The sequence below is a fragment of the Nicotiana tomentosiformis genome, chromosome 5 (assembly GCF_000390325.3).
Source record: "Nicotiana tomentosiformis chromosome 5, ASM39032v3, whole genome shotgun sequence".
Lineage (NCBI taxonomy): Eukaryota > Viridiplantae > Streptophyta > Magnoliopsida > Solanales > Solanaceae > Nicotiana > Nicotiana tomentosiformis.
In genome coordinates, this window is record NC_090816.1 from 116,471,527 (window position 1) to 116,488,582 (window position 17,056).

Genomic DNA, 17,056 nt, shown 5'->3' on the forward strand with positions numbered 1-17,056 from the left:
TGGAAAAGATAGTGCCATTGTCTAACATTTAGTTGGACAAATAAACTAAGGAGAATGTGTATTAAACAGTTTGTTGGAAGAGATTATTTTGAAGATTTAAGTACCCCAGAAGCAATTTACCAAGACATTAAACAGTTTTTGCTCCTAATTCCAATATACCATTATTTGTTTACAAAGATAAATACTGAAAAACATTTGGTGCAAGAGGGATTGAGTGCTAGAGATGGACAAGAAAAGGCCATATTGCATATGTACCAAGATACTTAATCACTAGTCTAATGTACAAAAATTGAAAGTTTAGTTACCACCATCCCACCATAGATAAAATGGCCAACAAATAATCAGGAACAGAGAAACTGAAGTTGAATAAGATGGTTGAAAAAATATGATTTCAGGCATTTAGATGACTGAGAACAAGAGAGACCTGCTGGCTGGAAGCAGACAAGAAGTAACCCCTTTATTTTCTCACTCGGGTTTTAGAACTGCATATACACTCCGGATATGGATTTTGGTAAAACGGCTCTTCCAATCTTGATCTTGCTCGACCTTTGACTCCCGGGGGAGCACCAGCTCTTTTTCTTGGAGCGCCTTGCCTGTAATGTATTAATTATAAGTCCGGAATTTATCAGTTATCAAGCAAACTTTAACATGGTTGTAATTGTTGAAGGCTTTACAATTCCCTCCGAAACAGTTTAAAACCGGTTGTTGTTTACTAGTTACATAAGTTTCCTGGAAACAGGTTGAAAAGACTTTAAATCAAGAAAGTTTTTGAAATGATTAGTTGAAACATTTTTCTTTGGAAATACTTTGACAAGATTCCAGCTTTAAAGTAAGATTTCTGCTGCTTGAATCAAAATAATCTAATAACCCAGGGAAATAATCTTAAAGTATCAAAACCAAAATCAAAATCTTAAAACAATGGGTGAAATAATCCAAAACCGTTACAAATCCCTTGGAAAAACCATCTAAAACTGACATGGGATGGTATTTATCTGTAACATCATCTTGCATGTATAACCCAGATTTACGGGTTTAGACGTGTACTGAAGATAATTTATTTTTTTGGCTTTTCTTGTTTTTTTTCTTTTCCTGTTTTCTCTCGAGTCTCGACTATATTTTGAGGAGCTCACAGAGGTTCAACAGGAAAAAGAGTGGACTTGGGATGAGCGATAAGCTCAAGAATCTAAGAAAGGGGGTCTGAAAAAGAGAGAGAGAGAGAGAGAGAGAGAGAACAAGCTCAACGGAGTGAGATGCTGGCATAAAGCTGGAGTTAGTAGCTTGATCGATTGCATTGAGAAAGAAGTCCAAAGCAATAAAATAAAGAGAACAATAAACAACTGGTCAGAGTGCAAAGAAAATGATTATGAGAGAGGAGCTATACGTGAGAACGAACTTACCGAATTTTGGTGCTCATACAATGAAAATAACCTAAGTTTTCTAGGACCTATACGTGAGAGAACGAGCTTGCCAAATTTTGGTGCTCATATTATGTAAAAGAATCTAAGTTTTGACCATTATGAACACCTTAGAAGCTCTTGTACAATCGATGCGGGAGGTTATATATCTCCAACCTAAAATTATTCTTTAACAAGGAATCTAGTAGCAGCCAATGCCAGAGTAAAGTCCCTTGGTTCAATTTCTGAAGTTATTACTCCCAGGGCCCATTGTTGCATCCAAGTAACAGAAACAGAGAGAAAAAACTTTTGACAGAAACAATTACGTGAACAAGTGCAAGCGATAATGTGAGTATCCATTGCGTATGTATTATCACCTGTTCTTATGCAAATGCTTGACAAGATGTGAAAATGATGGTCCTTCAAGCTGACCAGCTTCCAGCTTATCAAATATTTCAACTAAGCCTTTCCTGCATAATTTAGCAGATAATTATGTTGCTTTTAATATGTAAATGAAGAGTCCAAGGCCACAAAACTTAATCCAACTTGCGCAATTTCAAAGTTTTAAGGATTTCTATACGACTCTTCCCTATAAGAATGCTAAGCTGTTTCCCCAACAGCACCTCCAACATGCCAGTCAAGATGAACTTTCATGTTACCATAGAACTCCCTGATTTGTAGGTGAACTTTTCAGCTATTTCTATCCCATGTACTCGTAGCCTCTTAAGAATGGTTGATTTGTGCCCTAAATGAAGGCACTGGTAACACCTCAATAAAGAAAAATTCCAAGCTTAGCAGTGCTAAAAGAAAACTTGAAAAATCACCCTTCTAAAATTGATAAAATCAAAAAAATAATTCACTTGCAAACCACACGAACTCAAACTCTATACCAACCAAAAGCAACAGAAAAATTTCATTAATTACTTGAGTACCTGTCAGGAGTGATTGTTTTTCGGTGGCCTAAGAATCTGCGGTGCCCCTCAACTGCTCTTGCCATATTACCTGAGTGTGATGGAATGAAAACATCACTCTCTACAGAGATGAGATAATCGAGTGCTGCAGTTTGTGAGGCATGATTGGCAAACCCTCTCAGTTCTTCTGGCGTTGCCAGCATTTCCTGCCATCAGCAAGACATTTGGTTTGGTAGGTAGAATACACTATTTGAGAAAGAAATTAACTTCGAGCCGCATGACTGCCAGAATGCTAAGGTGCAGGTACAAACCTTGAAAATAACATTAGGAAAGCGAGATGTGAGCTCTGAGAGGTGAGTGTTACCACCATAAATTTCTCCGGCAGCAATATAAATCAATGTTGACAGAGGATAACCAAGAGCCTGAAGAAATAATCCAACCTCCTTCGGAGTGAGAGGGCAGAAACCATCAATTCTCTGTTCAGTTGAGTTGATAACCTTAATCTTCCAATGATTTGTATTCTCTCTAGTCATGGATGAGTAACATTAGATATTACATAACACATTGGTTGTCATTCTAAAGATCATTGCTACAAGCCTACAACTGAAGAAAAGGGAAAAGATCTAAGCAGAGTCCACCCTCTTACAAGAATCCATGACACCAGATGAATTGGAGCAGTTGCTTTGATGTTAAATAAAATACATAGATGACATTTTGACATGCATAGTATAGTATGTGTCTCTCAGAGCCTCTGTGTCTGAGTAAGTTATACAGAAGAAGAGCTTCTGAAATTTCACAATTAAATCTGAAGGCTCTAAATATCCTGTGTTAGAGAATACACTTGTCCTCGTGGTTGTGTAAGGATTTCCAAAGGAAACATAAAGTCCTAGGCCACTTCACTCATTGCCTTAAGGATTTTGGTTGGATGCCCAGATTCCTTCAAAATAGTACCAGAGCAGGCACAGGTAGTTCAAGATTCACCGCTACCCATTATTGAAAAGAATTTTTACGTGCTTGCGCTATGAAAAAGAATCAGGCCTGCACGTAAGGGGATGTGTTGAAGACATATTTAAGTAAATTAAAAGTGTGCTCTCTCTCAAAGCCTAAGTTTTTAGATGAGATGGTCATACATTTCAACTTGATATTGGCGCCAAGCTCAATCCAATTATTTTGTGTCTCAATGTTGGACCCCCATATTATGTTGTCTACGCTCCAATTGGCAGACTTAGACATGTGGGCGTTTAAGTGTCTCATATTGGTGGAAGTATAGGTTGTTTGTCTCCTTATAAGGTTTTCGGAAATCCTACCTCATGAGCTATCTTTTTAGATTGAGTCAGGCCCAAGGTCGATTTGGTGAGCCCGTTTGCATAACCGCATTCTCTCTTCTAGTTCTATTGCTCTGGCCTTCTCTCCCTCAACTCAACCTATGGAGTTGCGTTGTGCTTCTCTCTCTTTATTCAGCCCATTGAGCTACAAATTTTGCCCGGCCCACTTCTTAGCCTGCTGAGCCTACTATCCTCTTAGTTGCAGCCCACTCTTTAGTCTGTTGAGCCTAATCTCTCTATATATATATACACATTGGGTCCACTCTTAAATCTTCTCAAGAAAAAGGACAAAATTCAGTGCACGGTTAAACGCAACAACGGGGTTACACATGCAAGAAGGTGTTAAAGAATACACTCAAAATACACTCCCCTCATCTGTTATGTAAGAGTTTCCAAAGGGGTTTATCAAGCCTTAGGCCACTCCATCCATTGCCTTAAGGTTTTGGGTTGGATACTCTTCTTTCACAGCCTGTATGTATAAACTTGTGATCAAGGAACTTGCCACTCCTAAATAACCTACAAGCCATGATTGAGACGCAATAATCTCATTGGGCTCAGAAAAATAAATAGATTGAAGAAAGGTGGTTTAGCCCTCCTTTATGCAGATAATCATTAATACAATGAGCTTAATATAAGGCATATATTATAGGAAAATCATGACAAAATATGATAGTGATAATGAGAGAGTTATAGATAACCTCATCATGCGAAGCTCCTCTGCTTCTACTTCAGTAAGACCGTAAGTACAGCCAGTAAAAGACAGCATGTCCTTCTCATATCTCAAATGGAGTGCAACATATCTATTTGCTCTTGTTCGGAGCCGGTCCACAAGCTTCTGTAGTATCATCATCATGTATTACCAAACCCTAATTAATGAGGAATTCTAGTTGGAGACCTTACAAATGAGATCCAAAACATAAAAGGATGTAGATAAACTTGTATTTAGGGGTGGCAAATGGGTGGATCGGGTCGGATATGGGCGGGTCGAAAACGGTTAATGCAAAAACGGATACATTATCCAACCAGACCCATATTTAATACGGATAAAAAAGGGTTAACTGACGGATAATATGGATATCCATATTATCCTTGCCTTCTTGAATATGATCACTTTTGGGAGAATTCTTAGTCTCACAAACTTGAGGAACCCCCAATTTGAGACTTTACAAATGTAAAAGTTAAACCCATTAGTTATACATTTTGTTCTTATCCATATATGACCCGTTTTTAAAAAGTTTATTATCCAACCAATTTTTAATGGATAATATGGGTGGATAACTGTTATCTTTTAACTATTTTGCCAGCATAAACAGGCATGAGAATCCTACACCTAATATTATAGCATATTTATTTCATAAGTTGAATGCCATTCTTAATCAAGGAGATCTGGACACCAAAATATTTAGTGGAAATACAATAACCAACAAAAAGATTCAGTGTAGTGTGACTATCCAAAAGGGAATCGCAAAACTACATACTCCCTCCGTTTCAGTTTATATATGACGCAGTTTGACTTGGCACGGAATTTAAGGGAGGGAAAGAAGATTTTTGAAACTTGTGGTCTTGAAGGTTGAAGGTTAAAGGGTAAAAGCTTTGTGGGACATAAACTATAAAAGCTTCTCGTAATGGGTGAAATGGGTAAAATTGAAAGTTTAAAGTTAGATTATCGCCAAATATATAAATGTGTCATTTTTTTTAAACGGAGTAATAAGGAAAGTCTATCATATAAATTGAAACAAAGGGAATAAGTATTTATGGTGTGACCAGAACATCTAGTCCAAAACTGTAAGCAAATTTCTCAAATGATTGTTCTAACCTTTCCAAGTCTCTCAATAGGAGGAGAGAAGCGGAGAGCATTATATAGAGCACGACATCTTAATCTCTGAATATCAAGAGGCAGTTCATTGTTTGCAAGGCGAGAATCAGATTTAGCAACATGAATTACCTGCAATTAAGATGCAATAAGCCAATTTTCAATTTCAGATATATGATTTGCTAGAGAAGACAAAAGAAAATTAGGATCAAGTCCCCCGAACAAAAGGAAATGGAAATAGAGACTCTTTGATTATGGATTATATTGATAATATCGACATAATAAACTGATAAAGTTAATAAAACGACAATTCAAATCCCCTCCAGGATTTGATGATTTTGGGATTAAATGCCATCTCTCTGACATCTCATAGTAGCTGATAATTTTAGAAGGGCTTTAATAACGGACTATTGAGAAGAAAGTTAATTTTTTCTTGCCTAATAAATTCCAATGGTCAATAATAGCCTTCCATGTACAACAAGGAATCGAACTCATAAATATTCGCAAGTTTTTGGTAGTAATGCATCCATATGTTAGCACCACCTTGAGTCAAGCATTGGCAGTGATATAATACACTTGAAGTTTTTTTATTTTCTGCTAATAATGGGTGAAGATGTCCCTTACTTCCCATTGAATTGAATAACATAATCGAAGGTTATTTCTCATATTGTTTAATATACTTTCATATAAAAATCAGAGGGTTTATTCTGTAAATGTTGTTTGAAAAGAGACACTATCTTACTTGGTGCAACAAGAAAAACTGAATCGCTACGACCACCATGAACACTACTAACATGTTGAGCATATAGATATATAATACAGTTCAACTAGAGAACACATTATCATAATAACTTCGCCAACGACATCATGTTCCATGGTCGTACATTTAAATATCAACAATTTCCTTTGACAGCAAGCAAGGGCAACAAGTAGCAACAATTTCTTGTTTTGGGTCCATTGCAAGAGAGAGGTTAAGAAAATCTACTTTTAAGAAGAAGGTGATAGGAATAAGATTTACATGCCTGATGCTCCTTCCACAATTGCGTCATTTCTTCATAGTAACCCATTCCTGACCATGACGTAAAGTGCTTCCTAGCTCGAGGTAATGATTCTATTTCTTTGGGAAGCTCTTTAAGAATCCTGAGGTCCCCTTGTAATGTTTCAATGAAATGGTTCTCATCAAATATATCTGAAAATGTACTGTACATTAGCCCATTAGAACAAACAAGAGTAAGTATGTTTAGATAAAGTGAAAATAAAAAAGAATTGCTAGAGATTAAAGCACTCATCAGCATTCTAGAAGAAACAAGAAAAGGCCACAAACAGTCTCAGGCAATGTATAAAAACATTTCTTAAAGAATGACAAGCAATGTAAAGTTGTGAGAGACACAGTAGAGAACAAAATATGACCTTGAATCTTGCCAGAACGATCGCTTGTCCAATTGAGGAATTACCAAAGTTGCATTCATTACGTGTGCCACTGCCACCATGTCAGCTATCTGTAAGTAAAAAGGAAAAAAAAAAAAAGCAAATTGACAAATTAAGACTGAAGGGAAAAATTCATCAACGTACAAATATGTGGACATATTTGCTTAAAAAATGGGTATGACCACAATGATATTTCAATAATGAGATGTGACTACATCCATAATCAACAACATGAAAGATCCGCGAGTAAGCTCTCTACAAGTCATGGCATAATCATCTTATCAACGAAACAGCAAACTAGCAAAACTTAGCTAGCGTTTGGCCATAGATTCCCAAATTTATTCTGAAAAATCTGATTTGGGTGAAGTTTGGTTTGGAAAAATATGAAACATGACTTATACCCACAAGTTCTAAAAACTATCACAAATACCCAACAGTACCATTATCAATAACATTCATTATATTATCGCAAACCATAGTCCTGAACATAAATAAATTTGATACAAAATTATCATTTTTATAATGAACTACATGATACACTATCAGATGACCGAGAAGACGAAGCAACATCGTTACAAAATAATAAATGGTGAGCTCTTTTATAAAATACAAAAGTTTGGGGCAATTTTAAAAAAATATAATAGTGATATTTTGGCCCAAAACTAGCTATTGAGCTGGTTTTGGGATTTGGCAATTGGGATTTGGCCAAAATGTAGGCAAAATCTATGGCCAAACATGTGTTTGCCAAATAAAACCCAAGTTTATTTTGGCAAAATCTATGGCCAAATGGGTCCTTAGAAGCTTACTGAACACTAGCTCTTAGAAATTCAGTTGAGACTATATCTTTCACCAAAGAGTAAATCTTATATCATTTTCCAGTTGTACTTCTCCAATAAAAATTAAATTCTTTTACCAATCATGCCAGGCTTTGTCTTATCTTCTATTCAGCTATTTTACCCAAAACCAATATAGAATTTATTCAGCTATTTTGCCCACGAACTTCGTATGAGACTGCTTTTCTTGTTAACTTCTCTTCTCCCTTTATCTAGGGATGTTACTTCCTAACATATAATTCACTCCAAAACTCTGAATAGACTTTAAGGAACCACATTTCCAAGCTGAAGGTTTCTAAATAGCCATCTTCAATCATGTCAACATGTTAAATGATACCCCAGGAATCTGCACAGAATCATATACAAGCTACCACATGTCCACTAGCATTTCCAAGTTGGGCTGATTCAAAACGTTTAGCTTGTTTAACAGTAGCTCGAATAGAACAAAAGCTATTCCGTTGAAATTTGTGGTTTAAAACAAGAATGATTATGCAACGTGTTGCACAGTTGGGTCTACAAGAGTGGGAAGAGAAGTCCAAGGGCGTCGAAGTTCGCACCTCTAGCCATTATGTGGGTGATATGGAAAGAGAGAAGAGTGTCTATTTGTATAGATGATTTGGTTTCCTTTGTTGAGAACCATATTTTGGTGTAGGTTCTCTTTATTCTTGTCAAATATAAGCTTTGGACCTAACTCACACCCCAAAATCCCCTTCATTGTCGATGTGGGACTCAACACCCCCTCTCACGCCCAGGACTGGACATCTGGAGCGTGCACAATTGTAAGGGCCCAACATCGTGTAACAGCCCAGCTCACTTGTGATATTGTCCACTTTGGGCCTAGGCCAGCACGGGTTTAAAACGCGTCACTAGAGTCTAAGGCATGTTTACTGATATACCTAGCATCTCTCCTATATTTTGTCGATGTGGGATTCGCCTAGGGTATCACATACACACCCTTAGGGACTCAGCGTCCTCGCTGAGGTTTGCCCCACCACCGTTCAGGGTTGCATGCGGAGTGGCTCTGATACCAGTTGTTGGGTTAAAACAACCCAAAGATACTCTTAACATGGTGTGATATTGTCCGCTTTGGGCCAAGCTCGCACGGTTTTTTCAAGAAGGCCCCACATCATTAAGAGATCCCTACACCTTATATGTAGGCTCCCAATCTTTTCAGCTACCAAAATGGGACTTTGTTCGCACACCCAACCATTGCCACGATCCACGGGTCAATTTCCGAGATTCACTGTGTGCCACCCACATTGTTAGAGTATTATGGCAACCGAAGCCCGCAACTAGATTCTTCTTGTGTGTGCACCGTCCCGCACCATCACTTTGCCATATCTATACGTCCCACCGAACCTGGGCTCTGATACCATATTGAAGTGTGTAACCATCTCATCTAAAAGCTTAAGTTGTTAGAGAGAGTACACTTTTATCTACTTAATTATGTCTTTAACAGTTTTGAATACATCTTGTATACGGGGTTCTCCCCTTTTTTTCATAAAATTATTTACCTTATCAGCCATTGTTACTGCTTAGTGTTATTACTTTTCTCTCTATTTTCTGGTTATTATGTTGTTGATGTTATCTTTCTGGATTCCTTTGTTGTTACTGCTACACTGTCTAGTTTTCATTTTATTATGCCGAGAGTCTATCGGAAACCCTCTCTACTCCTCCGGAATAGGGGTAAGGTTTGCGTACACACTACCCTCCCCAGACCCCACTTGTGGGTTCACTGGGCTATTGTTGTTGTTGCTATTTACCTTATCAGGAAAAAAAACAGGAATGATTATGTAACATACAGAAAATGGAAAATAGAAATCAAAAAGAAGATTGAACTTACACCCATCCTCATTTGATTTAATCCACCATTACTTTTTACAGTCAAGTAGCGATTCCATCCTAGAGCAGCTGGACAAGAAGGATAAATTCTGCATAAGACTTTCGAGCGGATAAAGTTGTGGCACATAAAAATTTCATATTGTGCCTGAGGTGGTACAGGTCAAGGAGATTGAGAGAGAGAGAAAGCAGAGGAAACAGCACAGGCATGATATTTTTCTTTTATGACCGAGAAATCTGCTGTTTCAGCTTTGAATCAGCACATGCATGAGCTGATAGCACCATAAGAAGAGTAGATAGAAAAGAAATTGTTTCCCAAAATAACTATGAACACCCCCTCCCCCAAAAAAGAAAAATCAGGAAAATCGAGATCTTGAGAAAATCCAGATGAGTATCTTCTTTATAGAACATAGAAAAGCATTAGTGCTCCCAAGAGGAAATGAAGATACTATTTCCAGTTTAAGTTGCAGGTAGCAGAAGAAACACAAGCTATTCTAATAGAGTTTAACCTTTATATCTCACAGTTGGCTTGACACATGGATGTAAACCATGGCTGTGTGAAGCTTCCCAGACAGAATTATCTGCATTCTGCAAAAGACAAAAGGAGACATTCTCACTAGCAGGAGTCTAACAGTTATCATTACGAGAGCTAGTCACTGATGCAAGCAAGACACCAAAACACTACACAGATACAACTCTAACATTTTCAAACTGGCCGGACAAGTTACACCAAGGACAAATGAAAAATATTCCTTAAGATTCTAATTTATCTGTTATACAAGTACATAATTTACATATTCACTCTTTGTATAAATTGGAGGAAATAAGTTGAATAGGGTTGACCCTAAAAGAAATAAAACTCGTAAGCATAGGAAAAGGACGAAACAATCCTAGTGCAAAATACATGTGGAAACTAAATAAAAACTCATTCCTTAGAACTACAAACATGTATACTTGAAATATCTAGCTACTATAATGCTGATGAATCCTGAAACGAAATTTCTCAGCAACTATCGCAGTACAAAGAAATATCATAGAAATGGAAGAGAGATATAAAAACCAATAGCATGACATAAACTTGTTATTTTCCTTTCTTTTCCAAAAGGCTCCTTATCATTCTTCAATTGCTTATTTTGCAGGAAGCACTTAAACAAGTACAATTAAGACAAGCCCCAAATATACAAAAGGTGAAATACATAAATGGCCCCTTTATGGCTATATGTTGTACACAACGACCAAATAGACACCTCAACTAACCGTATTACCAATTACACACTTCTTCACGACTAAAGTGCGACCTCGTGAACCCCCCACGCTGACATGGCAAAGTGTGTGCTTTATATTCACATTCGAGCGCGTAAAACCCTTAAAATTAAAGTTTTTTCTTTTTCTTTTTCTTTTTAAAATTAACCTGACTTTATGTGAACCCCACTTACCTTCATTTTCACACTTCTCCTTCTTCAATTTTTTCACCTTCGATTACAAGTTATGAAATCAATTTTTGTCCTTTATGAAATCAGGTTTTGTCATCTAATCATTCTCACAATGTCTGATTATAAGCTATAAAAAAAAGGAAAATAGATTTGAAAGAGGATTAATTAGGGTGGAAAATGGAGGTGGGAACGGAAGGTGACCGTGGGGGACTTGTTGGCGAGGAACAAAGCTGTTGTCGCCGGATCTGTTGTTGTAGTTGTCTGCTGCTGCTTTGATGCTTTAAATCTCTGACCTTTACGGGCTTGACCGTTGTTGATTTAATTTTGTTATTTCCAATTTGTTGTTATTTCTACTGGATATTTTAATTATTTGTGGGGATACTATTAGGGGTGGGCGTTCGGGCCATTCGAATTGGATATGAGAATTTCGGTTTGGATTTTCGATTTTCGGATTGAAGAAATGACAATCCAAATCCAATCCAAATAAGTTCGGATTGGATCGGATATTTTAAGTTCGGATTGGGATTAATCGCTTTGGATATTATGGATTTTCGGTTTTGAGCGTATAAGATGAGATGTTTCTACTTTTTACAAAAATGAATATCCAAATGAAGTTCTCATGTTAAATTGCCTGAAAAGTTCCTCATTCTTGCTGCAATCACCCAAATAAAGTATTCAAGTAATGAAATTATTATCAAAAAAATACAACAGAGACATTAATACGGCTGATAAGAAGTAGCAACAGTAAAATCATGTCCAAATAGAAAGTATTCTCACATTAGCTTAGTAATTAATATTGAATATATGAGATAATATCTAATGGATAGAGTATTGAACTTATTACTATTGGCATATGGATAATGGACTAAATATAAAGTACAAAAAATTTGAATTTTCGGATATCCAAAAATCCAAAGTACCAAATTCAATATCCAATCCGAAATCTAAAAATTTTTAAAATTATATCGAAAATCCAATCCGTAATCCAAAAATCCAAAAAATTTGGATTTCGGATTTGCCCAAATTTTGCCCACCCGTAGATACTATGATGTATTCATCTTAGCTCGCCTCATTTGTGTATGTAGTTGTTCTGTTAATGAGCATTCATATAAACACCAAGAAAATCTGACAATGACATATGGGCATTGACGAGATCAGAGCTTTTGCACGTGTAATCTCTTGTGTACTTGGGTTGTAGGAGCTCTGTCAATTCAAATTTTTGGTCAGTTCGGTGACTCCATTTTTGCCAGCCTGGAACTGCCCGGAAGTTTGGATTAATTTTTTGGTTGTTTTTGTTTTAATTATTACAAATTATATGTGTCGTTCTTTAATTGGTTCATTTGATATATCATTGGCAAGTGTAACTCACGCATATGTTTTGCTGCACCTGGGTGTTTACTTGATACACTTAAGGGCAAAGGTTCAAATATGCCCTTGTACTATACGAAATTGAGCACATTTGCCCTTCGTTAATACTTTAGCTCAAATATACCCTTACCGTCACATAGTTGGTCCATATATGCCCTTAGAATTACACAGTTGGCCCATATATGCTCTTTTCGAAACGGAATTCACCTAAACTAATTAGCTCTTTCTTTAATTGTATTAAAGTGTATTACAAACACTATTGTTTTTTTATTAGTACTTTTTTTCTTTACCTTTAATTTCTCTTTTCTTTCATCTTTTTTCTTTTCTTCTCTTTTTTATTTCCTTTTTCTTTCTCCCTTATCCGTTTCCTCCATTACTGATGTCTTTTCCATTTTCGTCACCAATTTCACTTGACAAAACTTATGAATTCCAATTACTAAGAAAATTCTCTCATAAGGTAATCAAGTTCCAATTTTATTGGCCTTCTAAATAAACGAAATTAAATTGTTCCAAAAATTATGGTTTAAACTTTAAAATAATAAAAACATCTCAACCTTTAACAATACTCAAAAGACCAAAATATTTAAATTGTTTCCAGAAAGATAATTTAATGATTAAAAGCCTAGAGTTCAAGTTGTAGTATTATAAATTTGAGTTGCTAGTCTTTTTTCAGCTGGACATTTTCTATTATTTTATTAACTATGTAGATTAGGGGTGTACAGGGAACGGGTTGATTCGATTTTTATAAAAATCAAACCAAACCAATTATATCGGTTTGGATTGTTCGATTTTGTTGGATTTTCGGATTTTTTATTACATAAATATTATTTCAATCTTACTTTGTTAAATTTTTTAGAACTAAATATATGTTCAGTAAAAATTAAAAAATTGACAAACATATGATCTATAAAAATATTCTTATGAGAGAATTTTCTTAGTAATTGGAATTCATGAGTTTTGTCAAGTGAAATTGGTGATGAAAATGGAGAAGACATCATTAATGGAGGAAATCGGATAAGGGAGAAAGAAAAAGGAAAAAAAAAAAAAGAAGAAAAGAAAAAAGAAGAAAGAAAAGAGAAAGGTAAAGAAAAAAAAGTACTAATAAAAAGGAAATAGTGTTTATAATACACTTTAATACAATTAACGAAAGAGCTAATTAGTTTGGGTGGATTCCGTTTCGAAAAGGGCATATATGTGCCAACTGTGTAACTCTAAGGGCATATATGGACCAACTATGTGACGGTAAGGGCATATTGAGCTAAAGTATTAATGAAGGACAAATGTGCTCAATTTCGTATAGTATAAGGGCAGATTTGGACCTTTTCCGTACACTTAATAGCCACTTGAAGTATTTAACTGATCTATCTGATCGTTGAGGACAACTTTTTTTTTGATAAGGTAAATAATTTTATTAACAATTAGGAACTAACCCCGTATACAAGCTGTATACCAAAAAAGAGAACCTACAAAATAAAGGGGCCGTTTATGTATTTCGCCTATACAAAATAAAGGATCACACACAAGGCACTTATTTTACCCTTTTAAGGTACCAAAACATGTTCACACTATTTCATAAAAATTTAAGGAATAAAGCTCATCCTATCATTTGAAAAATGTTAGGAACTAAAGCCCTTTTTTACTATCACTAATGCCGTCTCTTTTTCTTTCTTTTTTCTTAAAACAAATTGAAATTTCACTTCATATAACAAACAGAAATAAAACTTGAAATTTATCCAACATATTGTAGGATAAAAAAGAATTGTGATAGGTCGATGGCCAGCATAAAAGTAGTTTAATCATGATGAATTCTCTGAATACTGAACATAATGGATTAACACTATTGATCCAGCTCATCATAAAAAATTTGGAATTGAGGCGTAACTGATTGATTGAATATTCATTGCCTTTCTTGCCCCTACACTTTCTTGTTGATAATTCAAATTTCTTGTTGTGTTGTGCCAAGGAAAGCAAGCAAATACTGAATCAGAAAGCTCTTACCAAATTGAAATGTGAAGACAAAAGATAAGCATATTTGCCACAAGGCCTCTTTACATACTACCAATTTCAGTTCTATGTTAGGTTATCACCACTAGGCCACTTTCTTTAAGTTCACAATTTGCCGATTTTGCCTTACTTTTTTTTTTATACCGTTTACCCATGTTAATCCAAACTAGGAGGTCCAAGAACTATGTCAATCTACAAAAGCATTAAGTAGGATGATAGCAAACTTCCATTTTTTATGACGAATCGCAAGATAACAAACTCAGGAGAAAGCATTTCAAAAGTGTCCCATACAGCAAACCAACTGAGAAACTAAAGAATTCCCACAGAGACATGTACGGATTTCTAAGTCTTAAAGTTTCTGCAGCAATGTATACATGCATATATAACGTAATCCGAACAAAACAAATGAATTATAAAGTTAGCTTGCAACTTAATTAGAACTTGAACTAAGTTAGCTTGCTACATCACTTGCTACTTAGGGTAAGTTGACTGGCAGAAAGTTGGCTAGCAAACTTGATTCAATATTAAATAAGTTGATTTGCAACTTGATTACTACTAAGAGTAAATTGGTTCACAACTACTAGCTTGTTGTTTACAACTTGGACTTTATAAGAAATATTAGAGAATGAAGTGTTAAGATACACTTTGATTAAACATAATTGGCTGAACCACCTAAATCCTTGTGCCTCTATTTCTATTATTATTATTATCATTATCATATTTTGTTCTCCTGTTTCAACCAAATGTAAATTTAGCTCCAAAATTCTGACCACCAATTTCAATCCAAATAAGAAGCTAAAATTCTCGGAAATTTAATAAATTATCCAGATACTTTCTAGACCAAATTACAAAAAATCAGCACATATCACCCAATTCACAAATAAATAAATAAATAAATAAATAAATAAATAAATAAATAAATAAATAAATAACAGACCTCTTCGGATTCGGGCTCCTTCTTCTCCGATACTACGAGAGGATTTTGCTCATCTTCTGATATATCTTTAGAGTACAAAACGAAAACGAATATTGAGAAAACAAAGAGGAGGAAAATATAGAGAGTGATTGAGAAATGAGATGTTCTTCTTGTTGTCCTGTGGCCTCTGTTCGCCATTTTTTTCTATAAATATAATTCGAAAGAATTCTGCTACTATATTTCTACGCTGATTAATGGCTACAAATTTTAGGACTCTGTTGCTTAAACTTTAAAGTAGCAAATTGTGGGGAATTTATTGGTTTGGGTTGGAATTCAGATTCAGTGTTAACAGTTTGAAGACGAGATCAGAGGATGTTTAAGTTTGAGAAAATTGCACTTTTGCACCCCCTGCTTTATAGATAATTCTTAGATTGCCCGGATTTCTTACACCTGGTCCATCTCAGCTCCTTTTCTTTTTTTAATTAAGGCAATGTAACATGAAATATATATTGCATGTTTTAAAAATTAATATATTGATTTAAATGTATGTGAGAAAAAAATCAAAATAATTATTTAAAAAATGTTCAGCCAGTATAAATATTAGAAACAAAAATAAAGATCATTGACTGTCAAATTGGAAAACGGAATAGAATATATTGTAAATTGTAACTTATAACCAGTGTTTTAAAATGCAGGAGGTCAGAATATGGCGTTTACCCTATCACAAAGTATTGTCTTTGAAAAAACAGAATAATTAAGAAATAGATGAGAGCTGATAAATTACAAAATAACATTTAAAATTTTATGAATCCAGAAACAGAAAATGTTTCATCTACTGGGATGTAGTCTCATAAAACCTTTTTTTAGTGATTCTCGAGGACCGCAGCCAGAGGTAGTTAGTGATTTAGTTTGTTCAATTGATTGATTAAAATTGATGGTTAATACTATTTTTTTCCTCCAACTTTTTCTTTTCGTTATCATTTTAGGTTGTTAATGAGTATATAGTGACATTTGGCCTCCTAATAACCATATATTAAGTATCTAATATAAATAGATTTACTGATTAATTGGAACAACATTTGTTAAAGTCGCGACTCGTTCATCATGCATTGTCACCCATTCGATTTTCTTCTCTCATTTTGGTTCTCTCGTGCTTTGTTTTTTTTGTTGTTGAAATTCAAACATGTGACAGTATGATTAGAATTATGACCTCTTAATCATTAAATTATTCTACTGAAATTTGCATAGATAGTCCTTTACGGGAGTTATGAGTTTGTGTCATATTAGAGGTAGTGATTATTTTCGACCCCATAGGAGGAGGAATTAAGGAGAAGCAAAAAGTAGATGATATTGTTGGGATTAAAAGATTGGTGAATAGGAAATGGAGGGATGAAAATGAAGGGAAAGTGAGCTCCCTGCTTTGGAAAGAGAAGTGTCCATCATTGGTGGTAGAAAAAAAAAGTGAATGTGCTTATATTGAAAAAGCACTTCCCTTGGTGTTACATGGGTTGGAAAGAAAGTAAATCTCGCGTAGTCGTCGTTGCTCGTCTTCGGTCAACGATTGATTTATTAATCTTTTTGGATAAAACTTCTTTCAATTATTTAATTAATTAAAGAAAGGTCAACCTGGAATAACTCAGGACCCGCGACGCGACCTGATCCGTTTCTTTCACAGGGGGTTTTTAAATGGGAATCGTTCCCACTTGTTCCAACAGCTATAGCTGTTTCTGAAAGGTTGCAAACTTTTCAGAAAACAGTGCGAGAAATGGCTATAAATATGCCTTGATCCCAG

The 17,056-nt window shown here is 35.3% G+C and overlaps 1 protein-coding gene across 3 annotated transcripts; it reads right to left on the reverse strand.

Moving 5' to 3' along the window:
• Positions 1-115: 115 nt before the first annotated feature.
• LOC104086204 (O-fucosyltransferase 38) lies at positions 116-15,866 on the reverse strand. 3 transcript variants are annotated; one of them, XM_009590406.4, is made up of 11 exons: positions 15,286-15,796; positions 10,053-10,131; positions 9,548-9,615; positions 6,854-6,942; positions 6,466-6,643; positions 5,447-5,575; positions 4,329-4,465; positions 2,617-2,830; positions 2,327-2,511; positions 1,772-1,864; positions 116-593 (listed from the first exon to the last, which is right to left on the reverse strand). In XM_009590406.4, the coding sequence occupies exons 1-11, from the start codon at positions 15,460-15,462 to the stop codon at positions 458-460; spliced, it is 1,485 nt and encodes a 494-aa protein (XP_009588701.1). In that variant the 5' UTR covers positions 15,463-15,796; the 3' UTR covers positions 116-457. The 3 variants fall into 3 exon arrangements, with proteins under 3 accessions (XP_009588701.1, XP_009588702.1, XP_009588703.1); XM_009590407.4 differs by lacking the exons at positions 116-593; positions 1,772-1,864 and adding an exon at positions 1,881-2,162 and having other exon boundaries at positions 15,286-15,866; XM_009590408.4 differs by lacking the exons at positions 116-593; positions 1,772-1,864 and adding an exon at positions 2,059-2,152 and having other exon boundaries at positions 15,286-15,853.
• Between the last annotated feature and the right edge of the window lie 1,190 nt (positions 15,867-17,056).

Bases quoted from the DNA above. Each gene is read 5' to 3' on its own strand.
- LOC104086204 (XM_009590406.4), bottom strand. From the start codon at position 15,462: ATGGCGAACAGAGGCCACAGGACAACAAGAAGAACATCTCATTTCTCA. The intron at 2,512-2,616 runs GTTTGTACCTGC...TGCTGATGGCAG, and splicing joins TTCCTAATGTTATTTTCAAG to GAAATGCTGGCAACGCCAGA. The intron at 594-1,771 runs GTGATAATACAT...AATACATTACAG, and splicing joins AAGCATTTGCATAAGAACAG to GCAAGGCGCTCCAAGAAAAA.